At 41.7% G+C, this 24,538-nt stretch overlaps 1 protein-coding gene across 1 annotated transcript in view; it reads left to right on the top strand.

The window, feature by feature from the left end:
• Nucleotides 1-21,981, top strand: part of LOC125269675 (NLR family CARD domain-containing protein 3-like) — a 55,994-nt gene extending 34,013 nt beyond the window's left edge. The window contains exons 8-9 of the mRNA XM_048192610.1: nt 3,003-3,049; nt 20,789-21,981. Coding sequence (XP_048048567.1) covers nt 3,003-3,049; nt 20,789-21,342 — 601 coding nt within the window. The 3' untranslated portion in view covers nt 21,343-21,981. The remainder of the gene's footprint in view (nt 1-3,002; nt 3,050-20,788) is intronic.
• The last annotated feature ends 2,557 nt before the right edge of the window (nt 21,982-24,538 follow it).

Genomic DNA, 24,538 nt, shown 5'->3' with positions numbered 1-24,538 from the left:
TCTTCTCCCGTAAACTCAACCCGGCGGAGAGGAACTATGACATTGGGAACAGGGAGTTACTTGCCATCAAGCTCGCCCTGGAAGAGTGGAGGCATTTGGCTCGAAGGAGCTCGACACCCATTTCTGGTTCTTACTGATCACAAAAACCTGGAGTACCTATGAGAAGCAAAAAGGTTGAATCCACGTCAAGCAAGATGGGCATTATTCTTCACTCGCTTCAATTTCACCATTTCCTATCGTCCAGGTCCCAAGAATGTCAAAGCTGATGCTCTATCTCGTATTCACAGTCCCGAGGAAAGCTCCGAAGAACCAGAGTCCATTATCTCGGAGAAGCTCATCGTCAGTCCCATAACCTGGTCAGAGGAAACATTACCCGAGTCCAATGCCTCCACCAACCCTCCGCCGGGTTGCCTGCCAGGTTTACAATACATCCCACGGACATGACGCATTCCACTCATCCACTCCTCACACGCGTCGTTGGGCACTGGCCACCCAGGGGTCAATGAAACCCTCTTGCTGCTTAAACAGTGCTTCTGGTGGCCCAACATGGCAAGTGACGTCAGGATGTACATCAAGGGGTGCAGGGAATGTGCCATGTCCAAAAGCCCTCGTCATCTTCCCTCCGGGAAACTACAACCTCTGCCCGTTCCAACTCGCCCGTGGTCACATCTAGGAGTGGATTTCGTCACGGATCTCCCAGCATCAGATGGACATACCTGCATCATGGTTGTAGTGGACAGATTCTCCAAGTCCTGTCGTCTGGTTCCACTCCCAGGACTTCCCACAGCTCTAGTCACGGCGGAACTCCTGTTCAACCACGTTTTCAGATACTTCGGATTACCAGAGGATATAGTATCTGACCGTGGCCCACACTTCACCTCTCACGTCTGGAAGGCATTCTTCAAACTCCTAGATGTGACCATTAGCCTCTCGTCTGGATACCATCCTCAGACGAACGGGCAGACAGAGAGGAAGATACAGGAGATTGGCCGTTTCCTGCGTACCTTCTGTCACGGCCACCAGAACTCCTGGAACCAGTTCCTGGGTTGGGCCGAGTACACCCAGAACTCCCTCCGTCAATCCACCACCTCAGCGCATCTTCAACTCCAGCAAGCCCTCAGGAGACGCAGGCTTACAGCAGATCTTCAGCAGTCTCAAGCACCTGTATATCAGCCTGGAGACAAGGTCTGGTTATCCACTAGAGACATACGGATGTGCTTACCTTGCAAGAAGCTGAGTCCCAGATTCATTGGCCCCTACACCATCATCAAACAAATCAACCCTGTCACATACCAGCTACAACTTCCTCCTGAGGTCAGAATTCACCCCACATTCCATGTGTCCCTGTTAAAGTCTTATCACCCATCTGTTCTTCCCTCCACAGAGCCTGGTGATGCAGAAGAACCCCCTCCTCCTATCATTGTGGAGGATGGAGCAGCGTATCTAATCAAGGAAGTTCTGGACTCCTGTCGTCGTGGTGGCCATCAAGAGTACCTTGTCGACTGGGAAGGATATGGTCCTGAAGAGAGATCATGGGTACCTAGAGTTGACATCCTGGACCCAAGCCTTCTGCAGGACTTCCATGCCAGACACCCTAACAGACCAGCTCAAAGAGGCAGAGTACTGATCACATGCACCTGACACTCATCACCAGCCCAATCAGCAGCGCTATTTAAAACGCTCACAGTCACTCAGTCATTGTCCGGTCTCGTTAATGCATACTTACCTGAATGCTTGCCTTACGGACTCCTTACCTGTCTTCAGTGTGTCTCCAGAATCCTCCATGTTCTCCAGTCCTTCGTGAGTGTCTGTGTGCAGTCGCTGTTCCCTGTCTCCTGGTAACCGTTGAATCTGGTGTGAAGATCAAGTTCAGTGTTCCTGTCTTGATATATCCTCTGGCTGGGTCCTCATCTCTCTGTCTTCATCAAACCTGGTGTGAAGATCAAGTCAAGTATTACTGTCTTGATATATCTACTGTCTGGAAAACCTCATCTAAGTACTTACCAGTTACTGCTCTGGTTGTCTCAATAAACATCATAACCTTTACCTGTGTCTCCGACCTCCTGTGTAACGTAACACTTAGACCTTTTATCTTACCATAATTTAGCGTTGATTTAGAACTTGTCCCACTGTCCCTACAGATGTCACCTCATCCCTTCTTTTTCTCGTACACTTTTGTGTGAGTTGTCTTCTCCGGGCGCACACTCCGAGTCCCTCCCGACTAGGTTAATTTAACCACAGGGTGACATGAAGTGCTTCTCAATTCTTATTTGTGCATCCTCGTGTCCTTTCCTTGCTTCCTTTTCTCGCATCTTAGCTCCACCCCTTCAGGATGCGAGGGAAGAACGCATGGAAAAGACTCGAGGATGGAGGAATTGAATCAAGTGAAATGATATCTTCACTCCCTTTAGCGTCACTTCAAAGCGCCATCAGCTGCACTCGAGGGATCTACCCATATGTTGTTAAAGTTTGGTTATTTAAAAATATATATATAATATATTAATAAAACATGATGCCCCGTATATGTGAGATGTAAAGTGTATTTAAACTGCAAAATTAAAGCATAGATTTAAATTATTGTTGACAGATAGGAAGGGGGAAGAGAATTTATACATGCGTCACGTTTCTCGACGAGAAAGACTTCTGCTCCTCACACAATGAATTAAAATCAAAGCTTTTAGGCTATATACAAATAATAAACAAAATATTATTTTAACATAGGCTACAGCTTATTAATAGTAACACATTTTTTGAACTTCATTTGAATGCTGTCACAGGCACGAGGGGCTAAATGTAAAAAACAAAACAAGGGTTGTCCCAAATGTAAAGTATACACTTGTGTTTTCCTGCTGTTAGGACATTTCCACCTTATTCAACATAATTTATTCACTACCATTTGATGAATTTTAATTGAAGATTCAGAAATGACCTCAGAAATCTAAAATCTTTATGTGTGTGTGTGTGTGTGTGTGTGTGAATGTGACACTGTGTGTGTTTTCTAGTGTGGATCATGGAGGAGAGATCAGGATTACAGCAGGACTACACAAATGTAAGTACACACACACACACACACACACACACATACACACAGTCTATGATAACAGCAAATCACAAAGAAATTAATGTTTGGATTAACATGGATTAATGTTTTACAATATCTCACAAACCCTGAGCATCCTCAGTAATGATCACTGCTATCGTAGGGTTGACACAATGCCACCATCCCCTGAAATACAGGATTTAAAGGTTAAATGATGCGTCCCGTATCAAATCACAGGACGCGATTTGTCCCATATTTTGCTCACACTAATCTAATAGTCTAATAGTCACTAGTGTAATCTTACGATACTCCTACATCCTACATCCTACATCAGACATCATGTCACGGGTGACTCTTGTTGTGTAAGTCGAGTTGTGCAGTATCAGTCATCTGGCGGAAACTAGTTATTTTACATTATTAAGTTTTAAATATGGATATTTTTCGTACATAAACCCACCGCCTCACTTCAGAAGGCCTTTATTAACTCCCTGGAGCCATATGGATTATATTTATGATGGATGGATGGATGCATTTATTTTTGGCTTCAAAACACGTTAATATCATTAACCCATCCTGAGATGACGTAGAGCTAGTCTTAAAATGTTCCTCTGGGAACCAGTAACAACACACACCCTCTAGAATCGAAAAATTTGTGTTTATGTATTTTATGCAAATTTATTAGCAGATTTGAATCTCAATAGCATTGTTTCTGCATCACTTATGATAGTAAAACCAACTGAAAGCAGTTATTTTAGGGGCGAGTGTGGGATTACAAATTTAAGAATCTGTTTATGATGTGCTGAACCTACATCCTGACATAACATCACATGAAATATTAAGGTGAAGTACATTGTGTTTTGAATTTTAAGGTAAAGATGTTGACATCAGATTCTGTTGTAAGTCTAACGAGTCAGATTACTGTCAAGTCACCTTTATTTATATAGCGCTTTTTACAAAGCAGATTGTGTCAAAGCAGCTTTACAGTGATAACTGATACATAATATTGGCTGCACAGCAGCTCTTAAAGAATAGTGTCAATGCAGGCAGATCAAAGCACTGTTGTATATCGAATGTCAAGTCAAGTCAAGTCAAGTCAAATTTATTTATATAGCGCTTTTTACAATTGGTAATTGTTTCAAAGCAGCTTTACATATTAGAAGCACAGAAAAAAGAGAAGTGGTTAAAAATAAGCTGTACAAGCAAGCGTGGTAATATGTAACATATACAAGATGGTGCTACATTAAGCCAATGTCGGCTGACTCCCAGGGGTGGAAAAAAACCCCTAGGAGAAAACCCAGCGTGCTAACACTGGGAGAAAAGTCCTAGGAGGGAAAAAACCCCTTGGAAGATATATATAATATATGTAAATGGATATGGAGATCAAATCTGAATTATACATTTTTATTATAGAGATTAAAAATAGATTATATGTAAATATATGTAAGCGGATACAGAGATTAAAAATCTAAATTATAGATGCAGCCAGAACTGGATCTGTAGGCCCATTGTCTCCTGGGCTACGTTGTAGTCAGGTCCAGACACAGGTTCTCCATCTGATCTGGATACGGCCTGGATCCAGCACCCGGCAAACCTCAGGATAAGCAGAGAGACAGATATTAGCGTAGATGCCATTCTTATTCTGATGTACAGGTATATCTAGTGTTATAGGAAATGTTCTCGGTTCCGGCCGACCTAATTATTGCAGCGTAACAATCCTTTAACGGATTTGAAAAATGTTAATGTATTGATAATGTGTTATGTGTATGCAAGAGCAAAGAGATGTGTTTTTAGTCTAGATTTAAACTGACAGAGTGTGTCTGCTTCCCGAACAATGCTAGGAAGATTGTTCCAGAGTTTAGGTGCTAAATAGGAAAAGGATCTGCCGCCTTCAGTTGATTTTGATATTCTGGGTATTATCAACTGGCCTGAATTCTGAGATCGCAATAAACGTGAAGGACTATAATGCATTAAGAGCTCACTTAGGTACTGGGGAGCTAAACCATTTAGAGCTTTATAAGTAAGTAGCAAGATTTTAAAATCTATACGATGTTTAATAGGGAGCCAATGTAATGTTGACAGAACTGGGCTAATATGGTCATACTTTCTGGTTCTAGTAAGAACTCTAGCTGCCGCATTTTGGACCAACTGTAGTCTGTTTAAAAGCCGAGCAGAACAACCACCCAGTAGAGCGTTACAATAATCTAGTCTTGAGGTCATGAATGCATGAACCAACTGTTCCGCATTTGTCATTGAGAGCATATGTCGTAATTTAGATATATTTTTTAGATGGAAGAATGCGGTTTTACAGATACTAGAAACATGACTTTCAAATGAAAGATTGGTATCGAAGAGCACACCCAGGTTCCTAACTGAGGACGAAGATTTAATGGAGCACCCGTCAAGTGTTAGAGAGTATTCAAGGTTTTTTCGTGAGGAAGTTTTTGGTCCAAAGATTAGGATATCAGTTTTTTCTGAATTTAATAATAAGAAATTTCTTGTCATCCAGTTTTTAATGTCAGCTATGCATTCTGTTAGTTTTGTGAATTTGTAGGTTTCGTCAGGGCGCGAGGAAATATAGAGCTGAGTATCGTCAGCGTAGCAGTGAAAACTAACACCATGCTTCCTAATTATCTCTCCTAAGGGCAGCATGTACAGAGTGAAAAGCAACGGTCCTAGTACTGAGCCTTGTGGTACTCCATATTGAACCTGTGATCGATACGACATCTCTTCATTAACTACTACAGACTGATAACGGTCAGATAAGTACGATTTGAACCATGCCAAAGCAATTCCACTAATGCCAATATAGTTTTCAAGTCTTTTTAAAAGAATGTTGTGATCGATAGTGTCAAAAGCAGCACTGAGATCTAATAACACTAATAGAGAAATACAGCCACGATCGGATGATAGGAGTAGATCGTTTGTAACTCTAACGAGAGCAGTCTCAGTACTATGGTATGGTCTAAATCCTGACTGGAAATCCTCACAGATTCCATTTCTTTCTAAAAAGGAGCACAGTTGTGTTGAAACTGCCTTTTCTAGTATTTTTGACAGAAAAGGTAGATTCGAGATTGGCCTGTAATTTACTAAATCTCTCGGATCTAGTTGAGGTTTTTTAATAAGAGGTTTAATAATAGCCTGCTTAAAGGTTTTTGGCACGTATCCTATTGTTAAAGATGAATTAATTATATCAAGAAGTGGACCTACGACCTCTGGAAGCATTTCTTTCAGTAGTTTAGTCGGCATTGGGTCTAACATACATGACGTTGATTTTGATGATTTGATAAATTTAGATAATTCTTCCTCTCCTATAGTGGCGAATGATTCTAGTTTTACCTCAGGGACACTACAGTGCACTGTCTGAAGCGAAACTGTAGACGGTTGCATGTTTTTAATTTTCTCTCTAATATTATCAATCTTGCAAGTAAAGAAGTTCATAAAGTCATTACTGCTGTGCTCTATGGAAACGTCAGCAGTTGAATCTCTGTTTCTAGTTAATTTAGCCACTGTGTCAAATAAATACCTAGGATTATGTTTGTTTTCTATTAAGAGATTTGAAAAATAAGTAGATCTAGCATTTCTTATAGCCATTCTGTACTCAATCATTTTCTCTTTCCACGAAAGGCGAAAAACTTCTAGTTTTGTTTTCTTCCAACTACGTTCAGCTTTTCTCACAGCTCGTTTTAGAGCCCGAGTGTGCTCATCATACCACGGCGTTGGATTAGTTTCCTTAATCTTCTTTAGACGTAAAGGAGCGACTGCATCTAATGTGCTGGAAATGCAGCATCGAGTTCTTCTAAGTTGTCAGGTATACTAAGGCGATGAAACTGCTCGGGGAGATTATTTATAAAGCAATCTTTAGTGGTAGACGTGATGGTTCTACAATATTTATGGCTGGGTGGTGGTTTTGTAGCCTTGGCTAATTGTATTATACATGAGACTAAATAATGATCTGATATATCATCGCTCTGCTGTAGAATTTCAACAGCATCAATATCAATTCCATGCGACAGTATTAGATCTAGGGTATGATTACGACAATGAGTGGGTCCTGACACGTGTTGTCTAACTCCAATAGAGTTTAAAATGTCTGCAAATGCCAATCCAAATGCGTCTTTATTATTATCTACATGGATATTAAAATCACCAACAACAAGGACTTTATCCGCACCCAGTACTAACTCTGATAGAAAATCAGCAAATTCTTTGATAAAGTCAGTATGGTGCCCTGGTGGCCTGTATACAGTAGCCAGCACAAATGTCAACTTACATAATGTTACATAAAGCACCATCACTTCAAAGGAATTATATTTGAAATTCTTTTGAATGATTCTGAATATATTACTATAAATTACAGCAACACCTCCCCCTTTGCCTTTCTGTCGAGGATTGTGTCGATAATCATAACCTTGAGGACTAGATTCATTTAAAGTAATGTAATCGTCTGGTTTTAGCCAGGTTTCTGTCAAACACAGCAAGTCTAGTTTATTGTCTGTGATAATTTCATTTACAATAAGTGCTTTTGAAGAAATAGATCTAATATTCAGTAACCCAAGCTTTATCATTTGTTTATCTGATTTATCTGTGATTTTCATTTATTGAACATCAATTAAATTTTTACCCTTAAAAGGTTTCGGAAGTTTTTTGTATTTACTAGTTCGAGGTACAGACACAGTCTCTATGTGATAATATCTAGGTGAAAGAGTTTCTATGTGCTGTGAATTATTTGAGTTCTGTGACGTGAGGCGGCTAGCAGACGGTCGGTTTAGCCAGTTTGTCTGCGTCCTGATCTGGGCCCTGGTTTGTCATGTTTCAGCTCTAAGACTATTTGCCAAATTCCTAGATAGAAGAGCAGCACCATCCCGGGAGGGATGAATACCATCTCTTTTCAACAGATCAGGTCTGCCCCAAAAGCTTTTCCAATTGTCTATGAAACCTATATTATTCTGCGGACACCACTTAGACAGCCAGCCATTGAGTGATGATAACCTGCTAACTATCTCATCACTCCGACGAACAGGAAGAGGGCCAGAACAAATTACTTCTGCTGACATTGAATTTGCGAGTTCACACACCTCTTTAATGTTAATTTTAGTGATCTCCGACTGGCGAAGTCGAACATCATTTGTGCCGACGTGGATAATGATTTTAGAATATTTACGTTTAGCATTAGCCAGCACTTGTCAAGTCAAAGTCAAATGTCAAGTGTCCCCAACTAAGCAAGCCAAAGGCGACAGCGGCAAGGAACCCAAACTCCATCAGGTGACATCAGGTGGCAAACAGGTGTTAAAATGGAGAAAAAAACCTTAGGAGAAACCAGGCTTAGTCAGGGGGCCAGTTCTCCTCTGGCGAACAGTGCTTTGTTATGATTCAGGTTGCTATCATAAGTCTGATAGGATCGCAACACTCAAAGTATTTATTTCAGTTCCATCCAGTTGAGGATTGTATTCATCACGCCGGTATGGACGGTTTGTTGAGGAACTGTGTCGTGGCTGTCGTGTCGATGAGGCCTTCATAATGGATGATCTAGTCGACTCGATCTCTGCTGATACTTCAGGGCTGCGTTGTGGTCATGTCATGGCTCCGGTCCTTGGTCTCAGCTGGATACGGCCCGGATCCGGTTGACTACAGTAAACCTCGGGATAAACAGAAAGACTAATATTAGCATAGATGCCATTCTTTTTCTGATGTAACGAGTACATCTAGTGTTATAGTAAGTGTTCCCGGTTCCGGCTGACCTAATTTATGCAGCCTAATAATCCTTTAACGGATTTGAAAATATAAATTGATAATGTGTTATGTGTATGACAGGTTAAAGAGATGTGTTTTTAGTCTAGATTTAAACTGACAGAGTGTGTCTGCATCCCGAACAATGCTAGGAAGATTGTTCCAGAGTTTAGGTGCCAAATAGGAGAAGGATCTACAGCTTGCGGTTGATTTTGATATTCTAGGTATAATCAGCTGGCCTGAATTCTGAGATCGCAATAATCGTGAGGGACTATAATGCATTAAGAGCTCGCTTAGGTACTGGGGAGCTAAACCATTTAGTGCTTTGTAAGTAATTAGCAAGATTTTAAAATCTGTACGATGTTTAACAGGAAGCCAATGCAGTGATGACAGAACTGGGCTAATATGGTCATACTTCCTAGTTCTAGTAAGAACTCTAGCTGCTGCATTTTGTACGAGCTGTAGTTTATTTATCAAGTGGGAGGAACAACCACCCAGTAGAGTGTTACAGTAATCTAGCCTTGAGGTCATGAACGCATGAACTAACTGTTCTACATTTTTCATTGAGAGCATATGTCGTAGTTTAGATATATTTTTAAGATGGAAGAATGCAGTTTTACAGATGCTAGTAACATGGCCTTCAAATGAAAGATTGGTATCAAAGAGCACACCCAGGTTCCTAGCTGACGACGAAGACTTAACAGAGCAGCCATCAAGTGTTATACAGTATTCTAGGTTATTACGTGAAGAAGTTTTCGGTCCAAAAATTAGAATCTCTGTTTTTTCTGAATTTAGTAGTAGGAAATTACTGGTCATCCAGTTTTTTATATCAGCTATACATTCTGTTAATTTAGCGAATTGGTAAGTTTTGTCAGGGCGTGAAGAAATACAGAGCTGAGTATCATCAGCGTAACAATGAAAACTAATGCCATGCTTCCTAATGATATCTCCCAAGGGTAGCATGTACAGAGTGAAAAGCAACGGTCCTAGTACTGAGCCTTGCGGTACTCCATATTGAACTTGTGATTGATATGAAATCTCATCGTTTACTACTACAAACTGATGACGGTCAGATAAGTATGATTTGAACCACGCCAATGCAATTCCACTAATGCCAACATAGTTTTCTAGTCTATTTAGAAGAATATTGTGATCAGTAGTGTCAAATGCAGCACTAAGATCCAGTAACACTAATAGAGAGATACAACCACGATCTGATGATAAGAGCAAATCATTAGTAACTCTAATGAGAGCAGTCTCAGTACTATGGTACGGTCTAAATCCTGACTGGAAATCCTCACAGATACTATTTCTTTCTAAAAAGGAACATAGTTGTGATGAAACTGCCTTTTCTAGTATTTTTGACAGAAAAGTGAGATTTGAAATCGGCCTGTAATTGACTAATTCTCTAGGATCAAGTTGTGTTTTTTTAATAAGAGGTTTAATAACAGCCTGCTTAAAAGTTTTTGGTACGTATCCTAGTGATAAAGATGAATTAACAATATTAAGAATAGGATTTATGACCTCTGGAAGCCTCTCTTTCAATAGCTTAGTCGGTATTGGGTCTAACATACATGTGGTTGATTTAGATGATTTAACAAGTTTAGACAATTCTTCATCTCCTAAAGCAGTAAATGAAATGAATTTTTCCTCAGGGACACTACAATGCAATGTTTGACACGATACTGTAGTAGACGGTTGCATGGTTATAATTTTTTTCTCTAATATTGTCAATCTTGCAAGTAAAGAAGTTCATAAAGTCATTATTGCTGTGCTTTTTGGAAACATCAGAAGTTGAAGCTTTATTTCTTGTTAATTTAGCCACTGTATCAAATAAATACCTAGGGTTGTGTTTATTTTCTTCTAAAAGTTTTGAAAAATAGGCAGCTCTAGCTGTTTTTAAGGCCTTTCTGTACTCAACCATTCTCTCTCTCCACGAAATGCGAAATACTTCTAGTTTTGTTTTCTTTCAGCTCCGCTCCATTTTTCTGGCTGCTACCTTTAGGGCCAGAGTGTGCTCATTGTACCATGGCATTGGATTAATTGCTTTAAATAAATGTAGTATACATGAGACTAGATAATGATCCGAGATGTCGTCACTCTGCTGCAGAATTTCAATGGCATCAATATCGATTCCATATGACAATATTAGATCTAAAGTATGATTATGACAGTGAGTGGGTCCCGACACGTGTTGTCTAACACCAATAGAGTTTAGAATGTCTGCAAATGTGAATCCCAATGAGTCTTTTTTATTATCTACTATATTAAAATCACCAACAACAAGGACTTTATCTGTAGCTAGTACTAATTCTGATAGAAAATCGGCATTTTCTTTGATAAAGTCTGTATGGTGTCCTGGTGGCCTGTATAAAGTAGCCAGCACAAATGTCAACTTACATAATGTTACGTAAAGCACCATCACTTCGAAGGAATTATATTTGAAAGACTTCTGGCTGATACTGTAAATATTACTATAAATTACAGCAACACCTCCCCCTTTGCCTTTCTGTTGAGGATTGTGTCGATAATCATAACCTTGAGGGCTAGACTCATTTAAAGTAGTGCAATCGTCAGGTTTTAGCCAGGTTTCTGTCAAACACAGCACATCTAGATTGTTATCTGTGATAATATAATTTACAATAAGTGTTTTTGAAGAAAGGGATCTAATATTTAACAACCCAAGCTTTATCATTTGTTTATCATTATTATCTCTATTTTTTATTTGTTGAACATCAATTACATTTTCACCATTAAATGGGTTTGGAAGTTTTTTGTTTTTACTAATTCGGGGTACAGACACAGTCTCTATGTGATAGTATCTAGGTGTAAGAGTTTCTATGTGTTGGGAATTATCTGACTTCTGTAACGTGAGGCAGCTAGCAGACGGTCGGTTTAGCCAGTCTGTCTGCTTCCTGACCTGGGCCGTAGTTTGTCATGTTTCAGTTCTAAGACTATGTGCCATATTACTAGAGAGAAGAGCAGCACCATCCCAGGAGGGATGAATACCATCTCTTTTCAACAGGTCAGGTCTGCCCCAAAAAGTTTTCCAATTGTCTATGAAACCTATATTATTCTGCAGACACCACTTAGACAGCCAGCCATTGAGTGATGATAATCTGCTAACTATCTCATCACTCCGACGAACAGGAAGGGGACCAGAGCAAATTACTTCTCCTGACATTGTACTTGCGAGTTCACACACCTCTTTAATGTTAATTTTAGTGATCTCCGACTGGCGAAGTCGAACATCATTTGTGCCGACGTGAATAATAATTTTAGAGTATTTACGATTAGCATTAGCCAGCACTTTTAAATTTGCTTTGATGTCAGGTGCTCTGGCTCCCGGCAAACATGTGACTATGGTGGCTGGTGTCTCTATTTTCTATTTTAGAGTTCACTAAGCTAGTCGCATCCAAAACAATATTTGAAACCCCTGCATTCTTACTATCCTCGATTAAAGTTTGGATGCGTGTCTCTAATTCTGAGATTCTCTCTGTCAGCCTGACTATTTCCCTACATTTATGACATGTAAATCCCTCGTCGCTGACAGTGAGAGCTATACTGAACATGTGACAAACTGAACATGAAATAACACTGTGAGAGGATGCCATGACTCACCGTGTTGGTAGACTGATCCGAGTTACAACAGCTGTTTGATGAACGCATTGAAAAAGGAGCACGCGAGACTGATGACAAGTTAACAAGCTAGCGAGATGCAAATGCGTTGTAACAGCGATTTAGATTCAAAGATTACAAGCTAGCGACGTCAGATTAATGTGGTAGGCAATAATAATATAAGCAACAATGAATAAAAATAATAGATTCAATAAAAGTAAGAGAAAACAAAGAGAAAACAAAAACGCAAACCACCAGTAGCGAGGCAGACAGGAGCAATCGAGCCAGGAGCTGTGACTCTCTCCTTTTTGTCTTTAATGGCCCTGACCCATTTATTGAATAGTTGTGATGACTGGATTAGGACATTAGAGTCTGGGGCGGGTTCCTATACCTGGATACTTAATTTGCATGCTTTCTTTAAGGTCATCAGCCAGGTGTCTAAGCTTGCGATTTGATTTCGATTTGATCTCCTTCAATTCAATATTGATTATTTTGGGGCCTATCAGGTACAGTACATGACAAATTTCCTCAAAGAATAAAATCTCTCTCAACTAATGCTGTAAACCATACTGTCACGATCACGTCTGTTCCTGTCACATCCCGGACTACATTTCCCATGATCCTCCATTGCTCATCACCTGCACTCACTTCACAATCACTCCACACTAATCACCACACCCAGCTGCCACACATTACCTGGACTATAAAAGACTCATACACACACCACCTCACGGCGAAGTCTTGTTAACACTGTTACAATTCTGAGCGTTATATCCTGTTTGCCTGTCTGTTACCAATCCTGCCTGTTTCCTGTTTATTGACCCGTTGCTGCCTGTCCTGACCTTTGCCTTGTATACCTACCTGTGAGTGTTATCTGCCTGCCTCCATTTACTGCCTGTACCCTGACTACGACTCTGCCTGTCCATTGCTGTTCCTGTTTGCTCCTGATTTACCCTGCCTGTACGACCACGCTTACACTGTATATAAACGCTGCACTTGGATCCCCTGCCTGAGTCTCCATTCGTAACAGAAGACTTCGCCAGCTACGATCCAGCAGCTTCTACGAGTGTGTCCAGCCTCAGCATGGACCCAGCAATATGTCTTGTCAGCCTTCGTCAAGGTAACTGTACCCTGGAGGCACATATTCAGAAGTTTCTGGATATAGCCCACCTATCTGATCTACCTGACTGTGCCCTCATTGACTTTTTCACTTACGGATTAAACGAACCACTTAAGGACTATTTACTCACCAATGGTCCCCGAGGGTCGTTCGTGGAATTCCTGGACTTTGCCCTGCTCACAGTGGGTTCAACTTTTACTGTGGGGGTCACAGAGGAACGCGACATCACGCTGAACCACATAATGGCGACCGCTACAGACAGCGCACACAAAATGGCGGATGCTACAACGCCCCATCATGTCTCCGCTGATCGCCCAGAGCAACGTCACGTCTCCGCTGATCGCCCAGAGCAACGTCACGCCTTCGCTGATCGCCCAGAGCAACGTCACGCCTTCGCTGATCGCCCAGAGCAACGTCACGTCGCCGCTGATCGCCCAGAGCAAAGTCACGTCACCGCTGATCACCCAGAGTCACGTCACGTCTCTAGATCAGTCCGGGAGCGGAGAGGGTTGCGTTCCAGTGTGGCTGATCCTCCACTGACTACGGTCCGAGCAACTGGCATCCCCAAGTCCTCGCCAGCCAATTCGCTCTCAAACCAGTCGGCCGCTTCGCTCTCAAGCCCGGTGGCCGCTTCGCTCTCAAGCCCGGTGGCCGCTTCGCTCTCAAGCCCGCCGGCCGCTTTGCACTCAAGCCCGGCGGTCGCTTCGCACTCAAGCCAACCGGTTGCAACGCTCTCAAGTTCGCCTGTGTCTACGGACAAGATGGCCGCATCGCCTGTGTCTACGGACAAGAGGGCCACTTCGCCTGTGTCTACGGACAAGATGGCCGCATCGCCTATGTCTACTGACAAGATGGCCGCATCGCCTGTATCTACGGACAAGATGGCCGCATCGCCTGTGTCTACGGACAAGAGGGCCACATTGCCTGTGTCTACGGACAAGATGGCCGCATCGCCTCATCCTCGGAAGAGGAGGAGGAGGAGGAGGAAGGCTTCTTCCGTTCTTCCCCCTCTTACGCCCAAGCTGCTTGCTCGGCCGGCGCCACCTAAGCTTCTTGCCCTGCCAGCGTCACCTGCGCTTCTTGCCCTGCCAGCGTCACCTGCGCTTCTTGCCCTGCCAGCGCCACCTGAACTCCCTGCCTTGCCAGCACCACCTGAACTCCTTGCCCTGCCAACACCACCCGAGCTCCTGGCCCTGCCGGCGCCATCCAAGCTCCTAGCCCTGCCAACGCCGCCCAAACTCCTTGCTCTGCCAGCGCCACCCAGGCGTCTCGCCCTGCCGGCACCACCCGAACGCCTGGCCCTGCCGGAACCACCTGAACTCCTTGCCCACGAGGCCGCAACAGACCCCGTTGAAATCCCCAAGAACTTTTTGGGGGGGAGCAGTATACCTGAGGGTGGGGAGCTTGTGGGTGGGCACTCTGCCTGGCCACTGCCGTCATTGGCCTTTGAACTATTATGGCCGTTTATGGACCCTAACCTGCCGTGGTTACCCAGACCACCTGACCTGCTGTGGCTGCCCAAGCCACCTGACCCGCCTGACCTGCCGTGGTTGCTCAAGTCACCTGACCTGCCGAGGTTACCCAAGCCACCTGATCCCCCATGGCCTTCTGACACTCCGGACTCACCATGGCTGCCCGTGGCACCTGACCCGCCATGGCTGCCCGTAGCACCTGACCCGCCATGGCGGCCCGGGAACCTGCATTGGAGACTCCGTTCCTGTCCGCCACTAGAGCTCCAATGCACCCACCCCCCCTCCCTATTGGTGTCATCTACGCCGCGAGGACGCGCCTTCCGGGAGGGGGGCGTTATGTCACGATCACGTCTGTTCCTGTCACATCCCGGACTACATTTCCCATGATCCTCCATTGCTCATCACCTGCACTCACTTCACAATCACTCCACACTAATCACCACACCCAGCTGCCACACATTACCTGGACTATAAAAGACTCATACACACACCACCTCACGGCGAAGTCTTGTTAACACTGTTACAATTCTGAGCGTTATATCCTGTTTGCCTGTCTGTTACCAATCCTGCCTGTTTCCTGTTTATCGACCCGTTGCTGCCTGTCCTGACCTTTGCCTTGTATACCTACCTGTGAGTGTTATCTGCCTGCCTCCATTTACTGCCTGTACCCTGACTACGACTCTGCCTGTCCATTGCTGTTCCTGTTTGCTCCTGATTTACCCTGCCTGTACGACCACGCTTACACTGTATATAAACGCTGCACTTGGATCCCCTGCCTGAGTCTCCATTCGTAACACATACAGGGAACCACAGCTGGTACATCATTATAATATTAAAGGCTAAAATTAATTGATTTGTAAGCTACTTACATATAAATTACACATAAATAAGTCATAAATGGTTTTATTCATTCAATACTGAAGCACATGTTAAGTACATGAATATGCAATGGCCAATAGTCACATATCAAAATGCTCCTCTCCAAGTTCATTTTTGTAGCTGATTAACACGTTTTTTGACATTGAACAGCTGACATTTGTACAAGCTATTTTATTGCTGCTTTTCTGCAGTTGAAACAATGATTGATCGATTAACCTTTACATATGACATGATACAGATTTCAGTAAGTTGTACTGGATCTTTCAGCATACATTAGGTATTCATTCATCATACATTCATTCATGTTTATTTTGTGTTGTAAAGCAGAAGAGATGATCGGTTCACGTGAGCTCTGAACTGAAGCGCTTCAGCGATGTGTCAGTCACACCACAGAGCGCTAAAAAAGATCACGACAGCTCGAGAGACGTCTATGGTAGCACTCTAGTCTATGGGAAAGTAGCCCATTTTCAATTCTTGTGAGGTTTATTGTGCCTGAAACTAGGGGTGTGCCGGTTTCAGAATTGGTGATGACGGTTATGACGTGAGTCAAATGTGACGGTTTATAACATAACCGTCGGGGGGGGGGAGTTATTAGTTTGAATAAACGAGCAGACACTGATTAGCTACTTGCTCTACGTTTATTTAAAATTAACAGCAAGACAGCTAGCAGTGAATGTGCTTTCCATTAAATGAATCACACACAGTGAACAAATCCTTAACAAAAAAAAAAAAAACTTTGCAATGAACGTGCTTTGTTTTAAATAAATCACACACAGTAGCAAAACCTTTTAAAAAAGTAGGCTACTTAAATTCTATAAGAGCATAAAAATGAATGAGTAGCCTAGGCCTAAATTACAAATGATAAAATCTACATACCTTTATCAAAGAAAAAAAGTCGAACAATGACTGTTGTAATAATACCTTAATTAAACTAACTAAATAAAGGAAACAAAAAAAAGTGCAATGACATTTTAATTTCCTAATCTTTTTCGACTTCCAAGTTCCGTGACAGGAACACCAACATGTTCACTTTACTCGGTTTTAGTGACGATCTGACAGGGGTAGCTATGTTCCCCGCAGTGCTAAAAACTCGCTCTGATGCTGTGCTTGTAGCACAAATACACATGTATTTATGTGCCAATTTTGCTAAGAGCGGATAGCGTGTTTCATTGTCTCGCCACCATGCTAGTGGATCTGCCGTAGAGTCAATTGGTTGTTCTTGGAGATAGCGGGTTAACTCCGTGTCAGCGCGCGCTCTGATCGGTAAAGGGGCAGAGATTTCAGACCTCCGTTTATTAAGGAGATCTCCAAGATTTCTCTTCTTGGGAGGGGGTGGTGCACAGACCTCTCCCGAATCATCTCCAGCAGCAGCAGCCTCCGAAGCACCACTAACTCCGCCTCCGTTTCCCTCGTCAGCTGATACAATTTCCCCCCTGAGTGCATCTTTTGTCTCCTCCAATCCATCCCCCCCATTGCCTCTGTATCGTGGGTCAAGGAAAGATGACTTTGCCAAAAGCTCCTGAGTGGCTGGGGCACTGTATTTGTCCTCCAGTACGCTGGACATTTTGCGTTTTATATTTTGTGTCAGATCCGTTTCATTGGGGTTTGGTTTTAAAAGATCGCATGTCAACAGTTGCAGGACAGGCTTTACTGAAGAAACTGTTACATAACGTTCCCCAGAGAGAATGTCGGTGAAGTCAGCCACAGGTTTTAGAGATTCTTGAAGCGATGTTAAAACTTCTTTATCTTGCCATTTAAGAATCAGATGCTGGTGCTTTCTATCTGAGACCAGGACACGTGCGATCGCTTGCTCTTGTTCCAAAATTCTCTCTATCATTTTCTGTTTTGTTCCCCACCGTGTTGGACAATCCTGTGAAATAATAAAATATATGATTATTGGAAGAGGACGTACAGTAATAGAAAAAAATAAAACGAGTACCATGCTATAGCATATTGCTGCCTTTATGATTTATATGCAGATGAAAAAATAATCTAAAACCAATTCTGGCAAAAACTAATAGAATATCATAATGAAAATCTAATGAGTAAGACTACTCTATATTATACTGTTCTATTAATATGCATGCTAAATAAACAGTAATTTTAAGCAATGCTGATATGGGTCTTGCAGATAAGGTTATAATACTAATATAGAGTTAACTATTAGCTAAAACAATTCTTACCAGAATAAGGCTGTGCTGTGGGAGTTGAAGTTCTGTTTGTGCCTTTATCAGCTCTTTCTTTTTCTTCCAGCTCTGAGAAAAACGCTCACTAGGGACCAACATAGACCTATAGCTCGGCCGGTTCGGGCAGCTTCACTGTTTACACCGTTGGTAACAGCCAGATGCAAATTATGTCCGAAACAATTTAGCCACGGCCATCCTAATTGCCTTACTGCGGCAACAATGTTCGCTCCATTATCGGTAGTGATACACGACAGCTTCTTTTCATCCAGACCCCAGTCGTGCAATCCTAACTGCAAGCATTCAGACAAGTGTTCCGCTGTGTGGCTTTCAGGCGTGTAGCTTGTTTCCAAACACTTGGATTTCAGTGACCAGTCTTTTGCTAGGTAGTGAACGGTCAGGCTCATATATGGGGTCATATTCATGCTTGACCACATATCTGTTGTCAGTGCAAAATTACTGATTTCCTGGAGTTCTCTTTGCACGTCATCCTTTACCTTACTATACAAGGCCGGAACAGCTGTTTGTGAGAAGTACTGTCTCCCAGGCAACTCGTACTGTTTGTCGAAAGCATTCAACATTTCTTTAAATGAACGTTTTTCCACTGTCCGGAAGGGTACCATTCCTACTACCAAATATCGAGTCACACTATCTGTTAGTACTCTCCATTTGTCGCTGTCTTTTTTATATTTCGTCGCCTTGGAAAATGCCTCGGCCATATTCAACTGCCTCTGGCCAGATGTGGATGGTTGAGCGGCAGCAGAAGCAGTGCTTAATCCAAGGGCCGCATAGGCCGCAGGGTGGTTAATCTTCAGATGGTTACGGAGATTAGTGGTGTTGGCATTTGTAACAAATACCGTTTTTCCACATATTCTGCACACAGGCTCATCAAGATTTTCTGGTTTTCCGTTGCCATCTGGTTTAAACCCGAAATGTGCCCATATAGGCGATGTAACATTTTTTTTCGCAACGAGATCCATCGGTTTTACCTTTCTTCACGAAGTTTTAATTTGAGCCGGAACATGTTCCGTCACCTCCGACGTTGGATCCGGAACATTTTTTATTGGATCCGGCACCTCAGTCCTATGTCACTATGGGAAATTAATCGCCTAAATTAAAAAAATTTAATTAATATTTGTGTAGTGTTAAATGTTGTTATCGATAGAGATACGCAGATGGGGTATTATTTCATCCGCAACCACATCACAAAACTCATCAGCCGCGCCAACGTTTTTTGAGCAAATTTCAAAGCCGCACCCGCCCGCCATCCGCTGATTGTTTTGCGGTCTATGGACGATGCAATGCTTTGCTGATGCGAGCCGCAAAAAAAAAAGCCCTTGTCTGTTCTAGAAAGGATGCAGCAAATGATATTTAATGCTAATGTATGAGGCATAGGCCTACGCTGAGTTTCATTTACGATGACATGCGCTCTAGTTCACAGTGCAGCGCTGGCGCTTCCATGTCACGGTTATCATTGTCTGCTATATTTGCTTTTTATTTATTAAAATACATGCAATTGGTTGATGAAACATTTATTAAAATTAAGACAAAATTTGTACAAAACGAAATTTGTTTTTAAGAAAGGTTTTCTACAAAGCAAAATTTAATGAAGTGGTAAATATCATGTCTGACGATTTACAAAACTTCATTAAGTGGTAAAAACCATGTCTCCCGATATATTGCGCATCTTATGATCCTATCTAAAAAATGAAAATAAGTTTTGATAAAAAATGTTTGTAAAAAATATTTTAATGACACGGTTTTGGCGGTTATAGAGTTCTAATGACGGTGTTCAACTATAACCGCCGGTCTCACGGTTATATACTAACCGTCACACCCCTACCTGAAACTCACCCTGACACCCGATAACAAAAAACTCTTCAGATCTACACTATTCACATAAATGACATATTTTGATTCAAAACAGCAAATTTCACCGAAAAGCGACTAGTTTGCCGGTATGGAAGCTAACGAATGTCAAACATCAAACCAACTTTATATCGGTGTATTGTGAACTGAATTAAAAAATGAAGACATTCACAGACAAATGTTTTTTATTCAAGCGGCTGCTATAAATATCCCTGTCTGAGAATGACGTCACATTTATTAATGATAAACGATGAAGATCAGCGATGTTTGATGCTGGAAAGACTTTCTGAACACACAAATGATGTGCAACAAAACACTATTTCATGGAGTCTGTAATTATTGATCAGTGATAGACTTTGTCTTTTCTATTACGATGATCAAACTTCTCTTTCTGCAGCTCTTCATTAAAATCACACTGTTTTGATCCTCCATTTTAATCTGGAGCGTTTCTTCACAGCAGCTGCTCTTGGTAACAGACCTGAGAGTCGATCACCAAACTGATGGAGGCTTTAAGATTCACAACTACACATGAGATTCTGTGAGAGAGGAGAAGATCCTAAATCAAGTTCAGATCTGACACAAATCCTACATGAACTCGTCAGATCTGAACTCAAGATTCTGGAATAGATCCAGACCAGAGCAAAGCATGCTGGGAACTGCCCAGTTTCAGTTCCTTCAACACAAATGATGAAGTGAACTTCAGTTTGACGTGTTTAAGTGGATTTACTCCATTAAATCAGGACAGAATGTGCAGTAATTGTGTGGTTTAACTCATTTTAATGAAGTTCATTTAACAAGCAGCAGAAATCATGTTTACAGTGTAGATTAAAAGATGGACAGATTGATGATTCCTGATTGTGATGTGTTTTATCTCCATCAGATTCCCATCGGATCACTCTGGATCTGAACACAGTGAGTGAACGTCTCTGTCTGTCTGAGAGGAACACAGTGATTACTAACACTTACCCAGAGCTTCAGTCGTATCCTGATCATCCAGACAGATTTGAGTATCATCGTCAGGTGTTGTGTAGAGAGAGTGTGTGGGATCGACACTGTTACTGGGAGATTGAGTGGAGTGGAGATGTGGATATATCAGTGTCATATAAGAGCATCAGCAGGAAGGGGGGTTATGAGTGTTTGTTTGGATCTAATGATCAGTCCTGGAGTTTGACCTGCTCTTGCTCCAGTTACTCATTCAGACACAATAACATGCAGACTGATCTTCCTGTAAAGCCCATCATCAGTAGAACAGTGAATAAAGAGGATCACTATAGAGTAGGAGTGTATGTGGATCACAGTGCAGGAACTCTGTCCTTCTACAGCGTCTCTGGAGACACAATGATCCTCATCCACACAGTCCAGACCACATTCACTCAACCGCTCTATCCTGGGTTTGTGGTTTATGGTTCTGGAGCATCAGTGAAACTGTGTTGATGAATCAGAACAGACTGACGAGAGACGACCCATAATGCTTTGAGCTCATGATGAATCAGTGACAGTGTGATGTTATAGAGTCTCTTCATTACATTAATACTGTCACTGAATTATCTTGTTAGAATGTGTGTGTGTGTGTGTGTGTGTGTGTGTGTGTGTGGCAAATAGATTTGCAATTTGTGAACACAGAGCAGGAAGGAGTACAAGGGAAAACAGGGAAACAGTCAATAACTGTATAACATCAGACTGATCAGAGATGCATCAGCAGAAGAGAGACAGATGACATCAAATACAGCATTTTACATTACAGTTTGTATGTCATGTGACACTGTAAACAGATTACCATGGTAGAGACTGACACATTACTGTAACTCACCCTTATAAAGATCAACTACAGTATAGATTCAGTCATATACAGTGAGATCATTTACTGTATTACAGCAAACTCTGTTCTACACAAAACCTCATGACTGTCATACTTCACATCTTCTGATAACACTGAATAGATATTATTACAAACATTATGGATTTTATATCAATTATGTAATTAAGGTAATGTAAGTGTATTTGTAATGTAATCAGTATCCTGTGTAACTGTAATTATTTCAGCATCAAGAGTGATTTAAACATGTATCTTACATTGTTTGCTATTGAATGAACTGAATGTTTAAAGTACTAAACTGAAAGAAGATCAAACTGTTGTGTTTCAGTGATTAAACCAAATGTTCTCATTACATATCACAATGATCTTGTGTTTGAAACAGTGATTATGAATGAAAATATGAACAACTAGAATGAAAGCATGAGATCAGGTTTTGCTGTTACAAGTGTGATCAGTCTGGAGTTTTGTACTAAGAGTTTTGAAAATATACACCTTACATGTGAAAATAGTACCAAAGTAAATAAAAAAACTGTAAAGCAGGAAAAACAGCAGACCACACTGCGACAGCTCTCTCAAGCAGAGCAGATCGATGGAGAGAGGGACTCAAACACTTGATCAGCATCATTCAATCATTGTCTGTAAGAAACCTTGTTCTCAGAGGATCAGCAGACTCCATCAACAGTCCAAACAACAGCAGTTTCTGAAAGAGGCAGAATATCTTACAAAATATGATCCAGTTTTAAATGACCGTGTCAGACGCATCAACTCTTGTGAAAATCACACTACCTACTTGAGGAAAATGATCCAAAATGAACTCATTGTTTGTATAAGTGGAAAATACTCAGCACTATAGTGACAGAAATAAAGCAGTCAAAGTATTCTTCTGTCATTTTAGACTGATACATCAGTCACCAGGAACAAACGTCAGATTGTCTCCACGTCAACACCTCCAGAGATTAAAGAGCACTTTCTGGGTTTCCTGCTCCAGAGTCCACTGGCTTTGGCCTATCTTCATTGATTCTGAACAAGCTGGAGGAGCTGGGCATCTGTTTTCAAGACTGCAGGGGTCAGTCACATGATAATGGCTCCAACATGAAGGAGTGCAGGTCAGGCCGATGAAAGAGATGCTCGTGCTCTTTATGCTCCAGGAGGAACACACTCCCTAAATCTAATGGTTGCAGATTCAGCAAAGCAGTCAGTAGATGTCTTCAGCTTCTTTGGCGTAGTTCAGAAGCTTTACAACTTGTTCTCTGCTGCTCCTCAGAGGTCCATTCTTCAGCAGCATGTCCAGATCACGCTCAAGTCATGAGGGGCTTTCGCACCAGAGGAACCTTTTCATAGTTCCTACAACTATTGGCTGAAGTACCCGGATTTTGCACAGGAACTAGGCTTCATTCAACAATATCTTCTCTTCTGTGTCATTCTCATACATTAGCTGTGTCTCACGTTGAAGGCTGCGTCTTCCGGAGGTTGCGTTCGAAGGTTGCACACGTCATTGAGGCTGTATCGTGTCAGAAAAGTAAGTAGGACACTCCGAACGTGACCTTCGAATGCGTCCCTCTTTCACAGGAATTCGGAGGATGCATGAGGTGTATCCTTCACTGCTGCAGATAGCCCACAATTTTTTGTGTCGCTGTTAACAACCGTCATTTACTTGAAAAAATAAAAAATAAATGGCGGCGTCTGCAAATGTACAAGCGAAGATGTGTTTAAATGTAAGTAGTTTCATTCTTGTTTTTGTTTTAAACTTTGTTCTTCTTAATATCCTCCTCCTTTGTCTCTGTAACAGATATCTGTTGAACATAAGACAGCTCCTCAAACATTACCCAAAATAAAACAAGTAGCCTACATACATTTTCTTATCAAATAACTTTACAAATGTATTAATAATTTTAATTCATTTGCTAAGAGCGCAACGAAGCTGCCGTGAACACGTTGGCATAGCAACGATGTACTTCCTGTTTCCTTTCCTGCCTGTGTGTCCTACGAAGGACGTCTCGTTTAATTCTGGCTAAGGACACTCCATATACTGCATCCTTCACAGGATTCGTCCTCTTGAGGATTCAGCCTTCGAAATGAAATGAAATGAGACACAGCTATTGTTTACATCCAGGGTTAAGGTTGAACCACTGCAGTCACATGACTGTTTTAACGATGTCTTTAGTACCTGTAAGGCCCAAACGGCCCAACGGCGGTTTCCCACAGGACGGGGAAGGATTCTTACGGGTTCGGTCTTTTCAGTGTGGCAAATTAATTTAAGTAAACTTTTATCTGGCTCCATTTTATTATGACCTCGAATTTAGTTTAAAATGTCACCTGATTATTGATCATTTATATGATAATTTATCTAGACATTTGATTATTCTATTTAATTCTTTACTCTTACTATACTTGTTCATTCAGATTCCTGTAACACTTTGATTACAATACATAATCAATTCAAAGATGATCAATATAAAACATCAAATGCTCAGAAACAGAGTAAAAGATGAATACCTGACATTAGAAAAATACACATTTCTGAGTGTCCTGGACACCTGTGGACTGATCTGATTACAGGATCGCCCCGAGCCTCCTGCAACATCTCTTTAAATACTCAGACCAAGACTGAAACTTCTTTCAAATGGAAACATGAATTCACAATGGGAATTTGCATTAATCAGGGTCCTAGACTGAGTAGTTTACACCTTTTGTGGACAGAAGGACATTTGCATGAAAGACCCTGTGAAGGTGGACACACCCATTACAGAGAGCAAAATATCTCTCAAATCTTTAAACCTTTATTACCTTCTGGTTTACTTCTGCGGGAATGAG

Source organism: Megalobrama amblycephala, linkage group LG6 (assembly GCF_018812025.1).
Source record: "Megalobrama amblycephala isolate DHTTF-2021 linkage group LG6, ASM1881202v1, whole genome shotgun sequence".
Classification (NCBI taxonomy): Eukaryota; Metazoa; Chordata; class Actinopteri; order Cypriniformes; family Xenocyprididae; genus Megalobrama; species Megalobrama amblycephala.
Note: the sequence above shows the minus strand (reverse complement) of the source record. Positions and strands in the feature narration are given on the sequence as shown.